At 37.3% G+C, this 19,275-nt stretch overlaps 1 protein-coding gene across 4 annotated transcripts in view; it reads right to left on the bottom strand.

Annotated features, from left to right (window-relative positions):
* Positions 1–19,275, bottom strand: part of LOC150098752 (mitochondrial inner membrane protein Mpv17-like) — a 138,304-nt gene that overhangs the window by 20,905 nt on the left and 98,124 nt on the right. For 3 of the 4 annotated variants that reach the window (XM_090405136.1, XM_090405139.1, XM_090405138.1), the window contains one exon: positions 6,428–6,480. The exons of the other annotated variant lie outside the window; for it this stretch is intronic. In XM_090405136.1, coding sequence (XP_090261262.1) covers positions 6,428–6,480 — 53 coding nt within the window. The remainder of the gene's footprint in view (positions 1–6,427; positions 6,481–19,275) is intronic. 4 annotated transcript variants of the gene reach the window in all.

The raw sequence follows: 19,275 nt of genomic DNA on the forward strand, positions 1-19,275 counted from the left end.
TAACAATTTTGGTGAAGAAGGCCTCTCAGATAATGCTCTTTACACCCTCAACAAACTGATTGGTGTAGGGTGTAAAGCTTCTTTAAATTTGCGTTTATACCACGTTTTCATAAGACAACCTGGTTATGAAAGCAAATTTAAAGAATCCTGTGAAATTTTGATTAATCATTCTAATCTTAACAATAACGGTGGCATAAAAATCCCAAGAATTTGAAATGGCACACATTCAGCTCACTTAGTTCAAGTTTTCCAGCAAACCTTGACTTTAAGACTCTAAGCAATTATTTCAGCTTTTATTGGCCACCATCCATACTGTTTTGTTTTAATTTATATGTATACTTATATGTTTAATGGTTGACCAAATCAAAATAACTTTAGTATACCATGTAGATTGTAGTGCAGTTTTTTTCTTTGTATATAAGTGTATTCCCCAGATCATGTCCTTAAAATAGAAATTAAAAAAAAAAAAAAAAAAAAAAAAAAAAATTTTTATCGGTTGTTTGATACATTTTTATAAAGAGATTTAATGACTAAAACCAAGAATAATTGTAAGGCTCTATTGATATAAAAGTTTCGGCTTTTGACAGCTTTCTCAGTTGTCCTTACTGAAGACTCAAAAAATTTCTCCTCTTTTCCTACTGGTTTGTTCATTGGAACTAAAAGGAACAAACAAGCCTCGTATTCAATTTTCTATTTTGGAATTGGTTTACGTTGTCCTACTTAAAACTAACCTATCTTTAAGTTTAGTGCTGAATACTGCATCTGTTTCTTCCTTCCTTTCCTGAATCCCCGTTTGACTAATCTTATTCTTATTGATGAAGGCAGTTGACAGAATACCACATAGAAAATTATTACAAAAGTTGGAGCAAACGTGAATGGATATGAAGCTAGTAGCATGGATGGAGGATGACTGACAGACAGACATCAGAGAGTAGTATATGGTGGAGTGAAATCTGGGAGAATGAGGGTGACTAGTGGAGTACCTCAGGGTTCTATACTAGGGTCACTACTTTTTAATTTGTATATCAATGACATGGGGAAAAATTTAAATGGGGATATTCAGTTGTTTGCTGGTGATGCAAAACTGAGGAGAGCAATAGTTGATAAAAGTGATGTAGATATCCTGCATGACTGCAGGAAATTGATGAAGCTAGGGACTTAGGGATAATGGTGGACAGAGAAATAAAGTTCAGAGGGCATATTGCAAAAGTTGGTAAAATGGCTCAAAGGATTACATGGATAATGAAAACATTAAACTTAAAGATAGGCCAATTTTAAGTTGGGCAATGTAAATACGTTTCAAAACATGCAACTGAATGAGGCTTGTTTGTTCCTATAGTTCCAAAGCTAACAAGTAAAGATACGGAAGTTATTATCTCTCTTTATAAGGCTATAATTTGGCTGCATCTTGACTACTGTGCATAGATTTGGTCATCTGGGTTTCTTGGTGACCAGGAGGTGGTAGTGAAGATTCAGAGGTGACTAAGACTGTCTCAGGACTTTGGAATATTGAATATGGGGATAGACTGAGAGTTAACCAGAAAAAAAATTAAATAAATCAAAAAGCAATTCCTTGAAGCTGTATACAGACCATGTGAGTAAGGAAGTAAAAAGTAAATTTTTGCATAGAGAATGTCAATGAGTGAGTGAGTAGGCAGTGACTGTACCAATGCTGAACTGAATGGTCAAGGCAAGGTATGATGTGTAACATAGTCTGTAGAGAGAGAGAGATTGTTCTCTCACAATAAGTTATATGACTCCATGGAGGGTGAAAATAAAAATAACGCTATTACTAATACTTGGTTGGCTAAGTCAGGTAAGTCCATCTAGTTCATTTAATATTCAAGTAAATGCCTGATAATGGAGCACATTTCAAGGAAGGAATGGAGACTGGTCGAGAAGTCACAGTCAATTTTATTAGATTCTTTATAAATTCTATATGGAAGTCTCCTCACAGTTAAGTAACTTTGAACCTTTAACAATTTTTTTTTTTTTTTTTTTACAATATGAAAGGAGCAAGCAAGGCTTAAAAATCATAATCAAAAGTTGCTATATTTTACCTTTCATTATTATAGTAAATACGATATTATTCTTGAATTCTCATCTTAATATCTGATTTTTAGGTAAACATGGTGTATTAATAATAATAAACTTTGTTGTCTATATAAAGATGTATCATTACTCTACAAAATTATGATAACCCTCATGCATAATAGAATGATTTTACTCAAGTTACACATTTGAGATATGTATTCAGCAAATCTGTATGCTGATGATAATATTTTGTTTTCAAATAAATATACATTCAACTCTTGATATATCAAACAATGTTATAATAAAGGGGTGGTTAAGGGTCAAAGCTGTATAACTGAGAGGAGACCTCCACATAGCCTTTAAAGGAATGCGAAGAACCGACCAGGGCTTCTGACCTAATGCCCAATCCTCACCTTCTTGTGGTGTACCCTGTTGGGTATCTACTTGGATACTGAACGAACGAAGATGGGCTGGCAACTTGGGATTTAGCCGACCAAATTGTATTCTTATTGGTTAAACCAAAATAAAAAATGATGGTATAACATGACAAAATTTTATGCCGGCTGGGGCATCTGGCACTTTAAAGGAATACGAAGAACCAACCAGAGCTTCTGACCTAATGTCCAATCCTCACCTTCTCGTGGTGCACCCTGTTGGGTATCTACTTTGATACTGAACAAACGAGGATGGGCTGGCATTTTGGGATTTAGCCGACCAAATTGTATTCTTATTGGTTAAACCAAAATAAAAAATGATGGTACAACATGACAAAATTTCATGCCGGCTGGGGCGTCACCCAGTTAAACAAGGCCCCTGTTGTTTTCGGCATTGAACCAGGACGAACAGCAAAAAGTCAGCTACTGGGACAAATCTGAAAACACACCCCAACTCAACATCAACAGAGTTAAAGATCAGTACTATCAACGTAAGAAGCCTGAATGGCAAAGAAATGGAGCTAGCTGAGGAATTAGATAAGTACCAGATTGACATAATAGGGGTGACTGAAACAAAAAAAGACAAAAACTGGTGAGATCTTTCTGAGCAATAAATACAAAATGTTATATTCAGGCAATGAAAATCAAGGAAAATAAGGAGTAGCCATAGTATTCAACACAAAATACGAGGCTAATCTTCTTGAATGGCAGTCAGTCTCAAGTAGAGTAATGTGGGCAAATATGAGAATGGGGAACTGGACAATGAGACTTATTTGTGCCTATGGTCCCACAGAAGGTTCTACTAAGGTAGAAGTGGAGAAATTTTTTGAGGCTCTAGAGAAAGCTACTGACACAATGAAAAAGGAAAAGTTGGTCCTTGTTGGGGATCTAAATAGCCGAGTAGGAAGTGATTGTGAGAGATACAAAAATGTTTTGGGAAAATTTGGAGAAAAGAGCAAAGCTAATAATAATGGCAAATATCTGTTGGATTTCTGCTCAGGACATGGACTGGTTATTACTAACACCATGTTCCAACATAAAAATGTGCACAAATTCACATGGAGAGAAGAGGCTAGGAATAAGAAAAGTCTCATTGACTATGTTATTATTGATAGTGATGTTTTCTACCTGGTGCAGGATACCAGAGTGTACAGAGGATTTGAAATTGGAAGTGATCACTATTTAGTCTTGAGCAGGATAAAATTGAATTTCATATTGAAAAGAATAACATGTAAGAAAGTTTTAAAGCGAATGAAAGTTGAGCAGCTCTCAGATGTGAACTAAAGACTAAAATACACAAAGATTATTGAAGAAAAATGAAAGAGTTTGAGAACAGGAATCAAACCTTGGAGATTCAGTGGCAAACTCTGAAAAAACATTGACTGATTCTGTGAGAGAGGCATGTGGTGAGGTTGTCTGAAATAAAAAAAATCAGAACTCCTTGGTAGACACAGGAAGTTAAAGAGGCAGTGAAAGAAAAGAAGAAAGCATATCAAAAGTTCCTGGCAAATAAGTCAGCTTGTGCTCTTAGAGAATATAGAGACAAATGTAAGAAAGCTAAACAGTGTGTAAAATTAGCTAAACAAAAGTCATGGGAAGACTTTGGCAAGAATATAGAAAATAAATATCAAGAAGGTAGCAAAATACTCTGGAGGTTGTTGAAGAAGCTTAGGAATGGAGGAAAGAGTGCTGTAAAAGGAGTTAGAGATGATAAAGGTGACATGAAAATAGGAGAAAAAGATATCCTTGAAGTATGGAGTAATTACTTTGAAAAACTACTAAATGAAACAAGCAGTGATGACAGCACAGTGGTAAAAAAACACTGCCCAGGCATACAGTCAGGAATACATATCCATACTTGAAGCAGAAAATGCCATCAAAGGCTTGAAATGTGGAAAGGCAGCAGGAGTAGATGATATTCGACCAGAAATGTGAAGGTCTTATGGTGGTATAAGAGTCTTACAGAGGCTGCACTGCATAGTTTAGAAAGCCTGGACAGAGGGACGAATTCCCGATGATTGGAGTAGAGCTCTCATAGTACCCATATATAAAAAGGGAAATAAAACTGAATGTGAGAATTACAGAGGTATTTCCCTACTGAGTGTTCCTGGCAAGATCCATGCAAGTATACTTGAGAAACGGTTGAGAAGAATTGTGGAAGAAAAGCTTGGTGAAGAGCAAGCTGGATTCAGGCCAAATAGAGGCTGTCAGGATCAGATCTTCACTTTACGACAAATAGTCCAGAAAGCATGGGAATATAATAAAGATCTGTATTTAAGTTTTGTCGATTTGGAAAAGGCATACGACAAGATGCCAAGAGAGAAGCTATTTAATACGTTACAGTTATATGGTGTCAATGGGGCATTATATCAAGCAATACTTAGTCTTTATTTGAGTTGTAAGTCAGCAGTTTAAATTGAAGGAAGTGCAGGAAGATGGTTTAATGTTAAATCTGGTGTGAGACAAGGATGTACATTATCCCCCCTGTCATTCATTATCTATATGGATCACATTATGAAGGAAAGTGGTATTAAACATGATATCAAAATTGGAGATTTTAATGTCAGCTCTCTGCTTTATGCAGATGATGTTATACTTCTAAATAAATCTGCTACAAGTCTGCAAGATTCTCTGACTAAATTGAATAACTGTTGTAATACATATGGTATGAAGGTCAGCAATAAAAAGACAAAGACAATGAAAATAGCCAGAATAATTGAAAACGTCAACTGTGTTGTGAATGGAGTACCTGTGGAACAAGTAAAACATTTCAGCTATTTAGGCACGATTTTTACTGAAGATGGTAAATTAAATATAGAAATAGACAACAGAATCAGCAAAGCTGGTATGGTGGGAAGTCAATTGAATAAATTCATATGGAATAAGAGAGAAATTAGTCGGAACACTAAATTAGCTGTATACAAGACAGTGTTCAAACCAGTTTTAACTTATGGATCTGAGAGCTGGTTCAGAAGTAAAACACTTGACCAAAGACTATAGACCACAGATATGCAAGTCCTGAGAAAGATTATAGGCGTGAACAGATGGCATCAATGGCAATTTTATATTAAAAACGAGGATATTAGGAAAGAACTTGACATTGTCAGCATCCAGGAATGTGTTAGCAGAGCTAATCTCAGGTGGTATGGTCACTTAAACAGAATGGGCGAAGAAAGATTAGCAAAACAAGTGTTCTCTGACAGGTTGGCAGCAAAACGATTCAGAGGGAGACCAAGATATAGGTGGATTGATATGGTACAAAGTGCCTTAGACGATAGAAATATAAGATCTGATAATGTTGGAGTCTTGACAAGTAACAGACTGATTTGGAGGAAAATTGTAGATAGGAAGTTGGTAATGACGTAATTTTTTTCATGTAGTACTATCATATCCTGTACACCCCTTGGAGGTACATGGTGGGAATTTGATGATGATGTTATAATAAATTTGCTCACTCAAACAGACTTATGAAAAGTCTCAATAACACAGTGCTTTTCTAAAGAAAATTCACTACTATACAGCAACTTTTCATAATAAATTATTCCTTCAGTCCCTGAGTTTATTCTACAGTGAAAATAGACTTTATTCACTGTACACCTTTTCTATGATAACCTCAAATTAGGAATGAAGCATTAATGAATTTTGAGAAATGATAATATTAAAATAATTATGTTATTTGCTGAATGTAAGCTAATACAGTCAACTCTCACCAAAGCATATTTTGCTACATTTTCATGCAACTGAGGATAATTGTTTTCTGGTAGACCTATCCACAATGTGTCAATGAACATCCATGGAAATGCACCTTATTTTTAGAAAAATAAAGTGTATTTATAGGACTGTGAATGTATAATGTTATGCAAAAGCTATGATTCTTTATTGCAGTGTAGAATAAACAAGTGTATTACTAAAGCATAAACATGTATGTTTAAATGCAAACATATGATATAATACTTTACCTATGTTTAAATGGAATAATGTAGAATGTTACCAACTGGGCTGCTGGCCATACCTGCAATATGAGATTTATAATAAATATACATAAGTTTAAAATATAGCCCCCCCCCCCCCATATATATATATATATAATGTGAAGGATGAAAACAAGTTTGTTGCTTGAAATGCATTCCCCGAGAGTGTGATGAGTGCAAAATCAGTTAAGAGTTTAACGCATGGATAAGCATTCCATAGGATTGAGAGGACCTACCATGATGTGTCATTGATTTATGAAGGTCTGATGATGATTAATAATTTAGTTTAGTTAGTTCTAAAAAACCAGTATCCAACACTTTTTTGATATTTTAGAATTATCATCAGCATTAAAATAATCACTTCTTACCCAAAGCAATAACAGAATTACATTTAAAAATTTTCAATATTAAAATGATATAGAATGTTATGCAAATATTTTTCACTGTGATCTACAGGGGAAATTATTATTATTATTAGATGCTTTTCCAAAGAATTACTTTTTAAATCAAATAACTTTTTTTGTTGTCACAAAATGTTGTAAATCTATAGTACATTAGTACAGCGGGCAGTCTAAGAATTTTTTTTAAATTATTTATAAAATTTTTTTCAAATTTATTTTCAATAGTCCAGAAACCCTACTACAGAGATCAAACATAGAAATTTTTCAAGCTACTTCAAGCCTGCAGTAAATAGGGTGGCCATTTCACACTGGATGATGAAATTCACCTCCAACCTAATGACAGTCATAAACAACTATGTTCATGGCATGATTCAAACCTGTACCCTGCTGATTAGAGAGTGGGTATGTTAACCATTCAATGCACCAAGCCAATAAGAATGATTTGCTTTTATCAAATGCAAAGTGGTTGTTTAAAAGCAAAAGCTAGAAAACTGGGTAGAGACTTCTTCAAAGAGTGTGTGTGTGCATGTGAGTGCGAGTATGCCTACACACTGATTTCAATGAGGACTTAAATAGAGCTTATAATCCAACTATAATTTGGTTACATATCAACTGACTTCTAGTGTGGCACTGTGTAACTGCACCTGTATGTTAAGGCTTAATGGAATATTTATAGCATAGCACTAGGAAAGGATTAAAAACTAATTTTAATGCTTTCAATATTTCATCTCAGTCACCGAGACATCTTCAAGGATTTCAAATAACTCTTGTAACACACACACACACACACACAAAGACAACACAATACTAAATGAAACACATGAAAGACTTTGAAGTCCAATCTAGGTGGTGCACCCTCTATGGGCATTTTTAGGTGGCCTAGGATGTAAAGTGGCAATTGTTTCCCAAATTCTGGGAAGTTTATGCATTCGTATTTATTTAAATTTGGTTGATTTCTGAGTGCCACTGCAGATTCTAAAAACAGTCTTCCCTTTTTAAATTTACTATGGTGGAGCATGGTGGTTTTCTTCCAGGAGATCCTATAGGTTGTATTCAATACATGGTCTTTTAGGCTAGATTGCCCATAGTCACGATTGCAGATGTACGATATCTGTTCTTCTAAATGGATGGTCACTGATCTACCTGTCTGTTCGAAGTAAAGTACCCTGTTCCTGCAAGTTGGCTTACTTCGGACAGACAGGTAGATCAGTGACCATCCATTTAGAAGAACAAAAATTGTACATCTGCAATTACGACTATGGTCAATCTGGCCTTGCAGTCCATGTATTGGATAAAACCCACAGGATCTCTTAGAAGAAAACCACCATGCTCCATCATACTAAATTTAAAAAGGAAAGACTGTTTTTAGAATCTGCAGTGGCACTCAGAAATCAACCAAATTTAGATAAATATGGATGCATAAAACTTCCCAAAAATTTGGGAAACAATAATTGTCAGAGGTCCCACTTTTAAGTGGCCTAGGATGTAAAATCCTAGGCCACTTAAAAATGCCCACAGAGGCGCACCACCTAAAGAGGACTTTAGAGTCACCCATGTTTCATTTAGTATTGTGTTGTCTTTGAGTGAGTGTTACAAGAGTTAATTGTAATCCATGAAGATGTCTCAGTGACTGAGACGAATTATTAAAATTAGTTTTTTAAAAATTAGGAAGTATTAAAATTAGTTTTTAATCCTTTCCTAGTGCTTTAAATATTCCATTAATCCTCCGACATGAGGTAACTGTACCCTTAATTATCTGGCAAGCAAAATGATTTCCTAATGTACTTGAATAATTGAGGATTACTGTGTTTATAGATTTAAAACTTATTAACAGTAGCAGTCATAGTGTAAAATAAAAAGAAATCGCTATTTGATGTGTTCAACATGAGTAATTGTACAACGCACATGCAATGTATATGTATTCATTGGAGAAGATGGAGAATGAAGGTTAAAAAAGGAGAGGGTGTGCAAAACTGTATCATGTCAGGAGCAAGGTAGTGGCATCATTAATAACATGATAAAGGATGCAAGTGTTAGTATCTTAGAGCAGGACGATAGGAATGTAAATGGGAATGAATGAAGATGAAAGCAAAAAAGCAAAGCAGATGATGGAAGAAGAGATTGGTGAAGTCAAAGTGAAGAAAGAAATGACATGCTTGCATCAAGTCTTACAATAGACAAAGCAGGAGCTTGAAAGGATGGAGTGGTATAGCAATTCAGTGATTAAGGATGTAGTTGAAGACTGACTGACCAAACTGCTTTCTGAATGCAAAGAAGGGGAGAGAATAAAAAAAAAAAGTTTTGTAAGGTAAAAATGATAGGGGTAAAATGAGAAAGGTTTTTGGATGAAAAGATTAATATATGAAAAATTGTGTGCATCAGAATAGATCTACAATTAAGTATCTAATGAAAGTGTTGGTCAGTGAGAGAGTGAATACGAGTCACAAAGATGTTTTTTCTAACTAGAGCTGTTAGGATGGAAACATAAGTGAGTCTATGTGTATGAACTACTGAGATCAGTGAATGTAAAAATGGGAATAATCAGATATGACAGTGTGGAAGGAAAGTTTTCCCCATCCTCATGTATGACATGAGGATAGGAAAAACTGCAGACACTTTGCACTCCGCTTTTTCATTTTCAAAATCTTGTGCTCAAGCGATTCATGCTTCGAGATCTTTAACCAATTCTGTAAACACTGATCTCTTTGCCATTCTCAAGTGAAGTAAAGATAACATGGTAAATTTAATATTACCAAAATGTAATCCTGTAGTTTCATTCTCCAGAAGCAAGACCATGTGCCTCAGCGTTGAAAGATAACTTTCTTTCCTTGTGTTAATGTTCACATCTAACTATTTGGCAAGAGCACATCAAGATTCATAGCTTCCTCTCTCCCCACAAGGTTTGTTTTCTTTTTCATTCCAAATAGTACTTCTCGCCTGCTCAATTCCTGATACTTTATAAACAAATCTGCTTGACCTTAGAATACTGTTCAATTTGGGGTGGTGTACCAAAGACCTCCCCAATAACACTTGCTGTATTCAGAAGAGAACAATTCATTTAACTGATTACTGACTTTCTCCAGTTGCTTTCCCATAGATGTTCTGTTGCTGCATGATGTCTTTTTTTAATAGGTATTTCTATGGGCATGGCTCTAATGGGGCTGCCCACTACCATCCCTCCACTTTCTCATAATCATGCACGATCATCAGCAGTTACTCATTAACACCCATAAAGTTCAGCTCTAAACTTATCAAACCAACTTGTCATCCTCCACTCCCTTCTTTTCCTACACTTCTGCTTTTTTTTTGGAACCCTCACCTCCAATACTGTTTTCCCAAATGATTACAGCCTTCAGGTCTTCAATAAACATATCAATAAATTACTTTTTCTCTCTAATCATTTGCGATACATGGCTTATTTGTTTGTTTGTTTGGATTTAAAAGTGCAAGGACAGCTATGGTCATACTGTACCAGTACACAAAGTAATGGTGTAGAAACTAATGTAAAACGGAGTATAAAAATAAGTAGAAAAATTCATAAAACACCAGATGTTAAAAACTTATATAACATTTACATAATTCACATTAGATGATCTGTAAAAATTTAAAAACAGGAGGTGACACTTGATGAACTGCCTGAGTATATAGTGCTCAGACAGATTATGAACAAGTGCAGTCACTAATTTAGTCTCATTCAGACAGATGATGGAATGAGGATAGTCGATTAAATTATGTATAGTTAGTCTAGTACCACATAACTTACACATATGCATGTAGGAAGGAGCATGCGAGATGACTATAACCCATGCAGAGCTGAGTACGAACAACTTTCTTGTTATGGTCCCAGTGCAGATCAGACTGCCATGATTTGATTTCAGGCTTGATTTGATGGAGCTTATTATTGATTTGTCTATTACATGATGACTGTCACTGGTATAAAAGTTTGCTTCCAATAATTTGGCATATGAGACAGGTAGATGGTGAAAGCTTGAGAAATGAGCTGCCCTAGCTGCAGCATCCAGCCTCCAGGGGTGAATGCTGGTCTTGAAATTCACACTTGCTCTTATCATTCAGGGAGTGAGAGGTTTGATTGAAGTCTGATTAGTGAAATAATGAATTACTGACCATTTAAAACTATATATTTAGAAATTTATGTACATTTAATCATACAAATATAACATTTATTTTACAAATGATATTCTATCTTTTTCAATTTAGCTACTTGAATACAAATTTTACCCTACGGATCTTCTTTTTGAACCTGGTCAATAACATCGTCATAAAAAGTTGGTTGTAACTTAATTTTCCCAAGCAACATGCACACGTAAAGGCTGGCTGAAGCTCACTGGCTAGAGCTACGTTGACTGCGTATGGCCTGTGTTTAAGCAACAGAGTGAGATGACGTGAAATGGCTATGCATGCACAAGAAATCACAGTGCTGCTGCGAGGACCCGCAGGCTCCTACAACTGAGCAAGACATGGTAGCTTTGACTAGATGAGATCGGCCTTCGATACACAATGCAAAGCTCAATTATTGCCACACTAGCTTAAGACGTCTTCTGTCTACAAAAATAAAAGCCTAAATGGAATGCTTATAAATGCATGCATTTATTAACAAATAAATATTACTTCTTTCTCAATTAATGAGCTTGCGCAGCAAGCATGGAGAATTCGCCCCTGGCAGCCTCGTTCCCTTTAATCCTAACATGACTTGGAATCCAACAGAGGTATAGATCCAAGGTGTAGCTTCGATAACTGAGAGACAACATTTTGGATTTGAGAGCTCTAGACATTGTACTGCTTGTAGTAAACTTTGTGAATCTGTACATATGATGCACCTTTGGTTAGCGTTCAGTCTTATGTAGTTTAAAGCGAGCTTTATTGCATATAGCTTAGGAGTGAAATGTTACATTAGATTAGGAGCAGATATTATGCTGTCTGGAAACAGAATCCAACTAGATCCTCTGATTTGGAACCATCTGTATAGACAGATGGTTCAAAAATTCCAGCTAGACCATCCTGCCTGGCGAACTATTTTCTATGCAGCACCCAGATGGCCATATAGCCCTTTGGTTTGCAAATAACAGCTCTCGTACAAGCTCTAAATATTGGGATAGACAATACAGTGAACCATCATATATCCCAATATCTAGAGCTTGTACGAGAGCTGTTATTTGCAAACCAAAGGGCTATATGGCCATCTGGGTGCTGCACAGATTCTTCTGCCAGGGACAAAAAAAATAGTTGGCCAGGTGGAGTGGTCTAGCAGGGATTTTATATCCATCATACATAATAGAGACAGATGTTGATGCTGAAGTGACAAGGCGGTTCATTTGCCTCGATGTAGAGATTGGGGACTGGCGTAGTTGAAAATGCTATATTTGTAGTTCTTATGGATTGATAGTGGATAGGATCCAATTATTGCAGGGCACTGTCTCTGGTAGAGGCATAGACATGGGACCCATAATCAAGTTTTCATCTAATGAGTGCAATCAAAGCAAAGAACATCTGAACCTCCAAGTGCAAGAGGTAAAAGATAGGGTGCAAAGGATATTCAGTTTTACAGCTCATCTCGCAACTGGCATATGTGAGGGATGAAACTGAGTTTGTTGTCAAAGAGTCTCAAGAACTCGGCTTCTGGTGAAAACTGGGATTAAAATTTGTCCTAGTTTGAACTCTTGGTTGGGAAGAAGCTGAAGGAAGTTGTTCAGTTAGTATTATTATTACATGACATCTCCAAGGAGTCCAAAGACTCATCGAGGGAGGGCACCTACTCTACAACTCTCCATCCCCACCACTTAATCCATCAACTACAGCAAACCGCATTATCTACTCCAACACCATCTACTGCCCACTACCACCACTTGTATTTTCACAGACAATCATAAACATCCATGCCTATGGTGGGATTTGAACCTGCAGCCTTTTGGCTATAGAGCATATACGCTAACCACTCAAGAGGACTACCTCTTCTTGATTATATCAGTTGGGAGAGAGTGGCTTCTACTCGGACTTGGAAGATTTGGTTGGATAAAAGTTCTTGATGAAGTTAAGGAGATTCCCTCTGAGACAAAAGTTGTGTAGATATTTCAATATTCCAAATCTCCAAGCAGTATCATGTGCTTTTCCATATCAAGAAAACTGATATTAAGTGCTCTCATTTTAGGAAGGCATCTCAAATGGACACTTCGAGCTGGACTATTGACTGATTGTGGAATGATATTTATGGAAGTCAGACTGTGTTCTTGCACAGGCAGCAGCCAGAGCAATTGGCCAATAGTTTGAGGATTTTGGATCTTTCTCTGGATTAGGAAAGGCAATAATAATTACCTTTTGCCAGGTACCCATAAAAACGTTCTTACAGAATATTCTGCTGAACATGAGCAGCTGATTCTTGGCAGTTGGTGACAGATATGTAATCATCTCATAATTGAAGTTATTGACATTATCAGCACTCTCAAACACAGAACCTCAAAAATTTGATCCATCAACTACAGCAAACCGCATTATCTACACCGGCACCATATACTGCCCACTACCACCGCTAGTATTTTTACAGTCAATCATAAACATCCATGCCCATGGATGTTTATGATTGATTCGAACCTGCAGCCTTTTGGCTATAGAGTATATATGCTAACCACTCAAGGGACTACCTCCTCTTGAGTGGTTAGCAGAGGGCACCTGCTCTACAACTCTCCATCCAGATGATGGAGGTACCAAAGCAGAAATATGAAACTATTAGCCAAATGTTTATAAAAAATGGCTACAACAAAAAAAAACAGTTCACAAGTTCCTCCACAATAACACCATTAAAAGCAAAAAATATTACAAAAATGCCATTACCATACATTAGGAGAATATCAGAAAAAATAAATAGAACTCTACATAAATACAACAGTAAGACAACCTTCAAACCGCCTGTAAAATAAAAAGTAAACTCAGCTCATCCAAATATCCCCTTTCCTACTTTTCCATCCAGGGTTTTACAAAATTCAGTGCACATGACACCTACCCTACACAGAGAAAACATAGTGTACCGTTCCAATAAGAAAAGATGAACACAAAGAGCACATTAAATTACTCTACTATGGTAAAATAGGCCTGTCAGACCATGCAATTCAAATATGTCACAGAATCAACTGGATAGGCACCAAGTCCCTATACAGCACCAAAATCTAGTTTGTAAGAAAGTTCAAGAAAGCTTGTGAGATACTGAATCTCAGCAAGAATGATGGATTTGTAATTCCAAGAATATGGAGGACCCGTTGACAACCTATATAGCATCCAGAACACCATGGCAGAACCCCAACACACAAAAAAACTTAATATAAGAGGACTGTAGAGATATGTTTAATGTAGTTCCACCATAAAATTTTTATTTACTTTTTTATCATTTGTATATTATTATACTTAATATATACATATAATATTATTATTCAGGACTCCATGGAGTCAAGAGTCTCATCGTGGGAGGTCCTACTTAGGAAACAAAGTCCATCATACCACTCATTGAACTCATCATACCGTTCTTGTTCTCACCACTCTCTCAGGCAAGGCATTCCACGGTTCACCCACCCTCCATGCAAAGAAACCACTCCTCACCCTCTTGCTCACAGCTTCCTTTCGTAACTTCCAGGGAAGATCCCTTGTCATTGCTCCCTCTCGCTGTTCCACCAAGCAAAAGAACTCCCCCAATGTCCACCCTGTAACTGCCTCTCAAAAGTTTAAAAGTCTTAATCATATCACCTCTCCTCCTTCTATCCACCAAATTCTGCAGTCCACATTCCCTCAGTCGATCCTCATATTGTACAGTCCTGAAACTATCTTTGTTATCTGCCTCTATACCCTTCCACAGTTAATTGATCCCCTTCAAATCCTAGGGCCCAAATTTGAGAACAATAGTCCAAGTGTGGTCTGATCAGGGTCTTATACAACAGCATGATAACTCTTTTATCTCTGCAGGTCAGCATCCTTCTCAGTATTGCAGCAATCCTCTGGGTTACCTTCACTTTGCAATATGCTCCCTGAATTTCAGTTTTCTATCGATCGTTACCCCCAGATCTCTTGTCTCCCCCTACTTCCTCCAGTACAGCTCCTCGAATCGAGTGTGCAGTCTCCCATCGATGGATCCCAAACTTCAAGACTTTACATTTTGCTGCATTAAACCGATACCCCCATTCATTTGCCCATCTGTCTAGTTTATTCAAATCCTCTTGCAGGGCTGCCACATCTGCACTATTACTGATAACCCTTCTCCAGCTTCACATCATCTGCAAACAACTGAATATCCCCTTGCAATCCATTGACAATGTCATTAAAATAAAGGTTGAACAATACAGGTCCCAGTATTGAGCCGAATCCCCACTTGAAACCTTCTGCTTCCTTGATATTGCCCCACCATACACAAGTCTTTGATATCAGACAGCCAATCCTGAATCTAGCTGACTGACCCAACATTTAAACTCATGTGCTGCAACTTAAATATCAGCTTATCATGTGGCACCCTGTCAAATGCCTTTGTAAAATCCAAAAAAATGGCAGTATATGCCTTTCCCTCATCAACTGCTCTTGTCACTTTGTTATAAAAGGCAATCATATTACTAAAGCAAGAGCACTTTAACAAATCCACGTTGATTCTCATAGATAACGTTACCCTCATCTTCCCAACGCTGTATATGGTCCCTCACTAATTTCTCCAAGACCTTAACAACTACTGATGACACACAAACTGGCCTAAAATTAGACACTTCCAGTCTGCTACCACCCTTATGCAATGGCACTATCTTACCTTCCTTCCATTCCTCGGGTACCTTTCCCATAGCCAGACTTTCATTGCAAAGCCAGGTCAGTGGAGCTATCAGTTTTTTAGCACATTTTCTCAAAACCCATGGTGAAATACCATCCAGTCCCACAGCTTTGCTGACATCCAGAGTACTCAGTATTTGGAACACTCTCTCCTCTTGCACTTCTAAACCTGCCCTATCTCTCTAGTATTAAAACCTTCTTCTCCAGGATGAAATAGTCCAATAAAATGCTCATTGAACAACTCTACTATGTCCCCTGCATCAGTCATTCCCATTTTTATACCGCAATGTCATTCTTCCACAATCATTTCTCCTTCTACTAGCCATATAGCTAAAACATTCACTAGGATTTTCTTCGAATCTTAGTGCCAATCTCTTCTATATTCCAGTTTTGCTGTCCTTGCCATACTAGTCACTCTCCTAGCTTATGTTTTATATTCTTCGTGCATCTGCTCTCCACCCCTCTCCTTATATCTCTTCCATAATCTCTTTTTCACCTGCAGTTCCTGTTTGATATTGTTTGTCATCCACTTTACACCAAATTGTGTCCTCTTCTTCACTCGTGGAATACAGCTTACTATTGCTGCTAATAAATATTTCTTCACAATTTCCCTAGCACTAATGATATCCTGGCCTTCCAATTTCACCCTCCATGGAACTGCCCCAAGTTGATATCTAAGACTATTATAATTCCACATATGTTCCCTTTTCTTTGATACTCCTGCATGTCTATTCATCTTCCAAGTCAGAACCACATGGTCACTCTCTCCAACTGGTGCAAAAGATGTCATCTCAGTTATCATCAGCTCTTCTGATGCTATGACCAAATCGAAAACTCTTGAACCTCTTGTTCCCTCTATTATATGTTGCCTAAGACATTTGTCCCTCAAGAATTCTAGAAATTCCATCCCCTTATTACTACATGCATTTTCCTCTTCCCAGCTTATACTGCTGTAGTTAAAATCTCCCATAACAATCATTCTTCTTGCACTTGCCAAGCTCAACTGCCTAAACATCTCCTGCTCCCTACCTTCTGTACTTCTTGGTTTGTAGCAACACCCTACTAAAAATCCTGTCTTGGCCACTTTTACCTCACACCATATGCTTTCAAAACCATTAGTGTCACTGCCTTCCAAAGCCTCCACTCTTAGAGTACATAAACAGTACTCCACCACCATCCTGCTGAAATGCTGTAACCTGCTACTTCAATTCCTGTTATTATATCATCTTCCGTCAACCACATCTCCGAGATCCCGATAATCTTTGGCCAGGCTGATGCTATCAGAGCCACCAATTCATCTTTTTTATTTCAGATACTTCTGGCATTAGTATAAAGCATAAAGATGTCACTGCTTCTATACTTATTATCCCCCTCTAGACTGCACTGGACTCAGTGTTACCTGATGTTGTCCCCTTCCCCCAAGAGGCCACCCCCTGCTACCATCCACCCTGGGAATTCTAGTTTCCCTGCACTGACACACTGACTCGTTCAGAAAACAGCAATCTCTTCAGATGCCTTCGTCCTTCCTCATTCAAATGCAAACGCTCGCATACAGTTCCATTCTGTCCTTGAATGCCCGCCAAGCATCCACATATTCCAATCCTCTCTTCTGACACATTCTGGCTATTATGCTATTTGGTATTACTGCTCTTCTGCTCAGCTTGTCACTATCAAACCTGGGTAACACACGCACAATCTTTCCTCTCTGTGTTTTCTTTTGTACAACCTCAAGCAAGAATCTCAGATCTCTGGCTGCCTGATTTACATTGCCTCTCAAGTCATTTGTGCCCACCATCACAATCATTTCATCCATCCTTTCACCCATCTTAATTGCCATAGTCACACTTTCCATCGTCCCTCCAGACAAACACTCCTCTGGCATCCTATCTTGCACACCACAGATCATTGAGTCTCCATACATCACACCTCTCACCAATTTATTCCTTGATTGCTCACCTGAATTCCTCACTCTCTCTAACCCTTTCTGTGTTCCCCTGCTTATCTGCTGTCCTGGCATCACTCTATCTCTGGTTCCAGCACTCCCTCGCTTTCTTCTCATTTCCTCCCTCGGACTGTTTCCATTCTCTCTTCTTCTATCATTCCCATACCTCTCTCTCATTCCCTCTCTTCTGTTTCCATTCTCTACTCTTCTATCATTCCCTCTCTTCTACTGCTCCCATTCTCTTCTACCATTCCCATGTCGATGTATTCCCTCTCTTCTACTGCTCCTATTCTCTACTCTTCTATCATTCCCCCTCTACTACTGTTTCTATTCTCTCCTCTTCTAACATTCCCATAACTCTCTCTCTCACTCCTACTCTGATTCGCCTTGCATTCATCTCTTCCATTCGGCTAATCTCATCTTTCATACTTCATCTTGTTCCCAAGACATTCCACCTCCTCTTTCAGCTCCTATCTCTCTCTCTCTCTCTCTGCAAGTTAGTCACTTACTCGCCATTCATTCTTCCAATCAAGATCATCTCCGAAAACTTCAACTATTAATTCATTCAAGCCTTCCACGCTCCCAACTCTTATTGTTTCATTCATATTTTGCTCGTCATTTTCTCCTGGCATTCATTTCCCATCCCTGATGCAACTAGGTCGGTTATCGAAATATCTAATTCATTAAATTCCTCCCATTGCCTACATTTGGCACATATACGCACTCACCCACCACATATCCAACTCCAGGGATGCATACATACATACCACAAAATCCTTTATTATATTACGCAAAATACCATCCTTAAATGGCGGAGGACTTGGTGACAAGTCATTTGTATTTGGAGCTGCGGCCACCATCATTCACAAAAAACTACTAAACTAAACGTTAAATATATATAAATGCTATACAGCAATCCCTCGATTAATGCGAGTTTGATTATTGCATCATTAATCAAATTAATAAAGCATTAGAGGCGCACAAATTCGATTAACATGCCTCTAAAATTCAATTAGTGCACCTATATACGTCTTAATTGTGTTTCTTACTTTTTTTTATTTTAAATTATTTTCCTAACCTTTAATCATGAGTAAAAGAATTAGTGAGCAAAAAAAAAAAAAAAAATAGAAGTATGAAAATTATTCGAAAAGTAATCTGATTGGAAGAAAAACTTGAAATAATGAACAAGACGAGTCCAGAGCAAAGATAGGACAAGAACACAAAAATGGGTGAATCAACTGATGAATACAAAGAGAAAGGTAAGGCTGCTTCAAGTTCATCATGCATGCACTGAAAATCAAAGTATTATAATGATTGAATTAGAGAGACTTCTTTTTACATGGATTGAAGATTGTAACCAAAAATGGATCCCGCTAAACACTGGCCTTATTAAATCAAGCATTGTCTCTTTGTAACCTGGAAATAAAGGGCTATCAATGATGGAAAAGAAGAAGAATTCCATGTTAGTGCTGGGCGATTTGAGCATTTCAAAAAGAGAAATAGCCTACATAATATTCTAATCGCAGGCAAAGCTGCAAGTGCAGATAAGGAGATATCCAGAGATTCTGAAGAAAATTGTGTAAGGAGGAGACTATTGTGATTTAATCAAATATTTAATGTCGATGAAACCAGCTTTTCTTTGAAGTGAATGCTTTCCAAGACTTTTCTAGCCAAATCTGGTTATA

Source organism: Typopeltis vanoorti, chromosome 15, assembly GCF_054136105.1.
Source record: "Typopeltis vanoorti isolate ZY-2024b chromosome 15, IOZ_Tvanoo_1.0, whole genome shotgun sequence".
Lineage (NCBI taxonomy): Eukaryota > Metazoa > Arthropoda > Arachnida > Uropygi > Thelyphonidae > Typopeltis > Typopeltis vanoorti.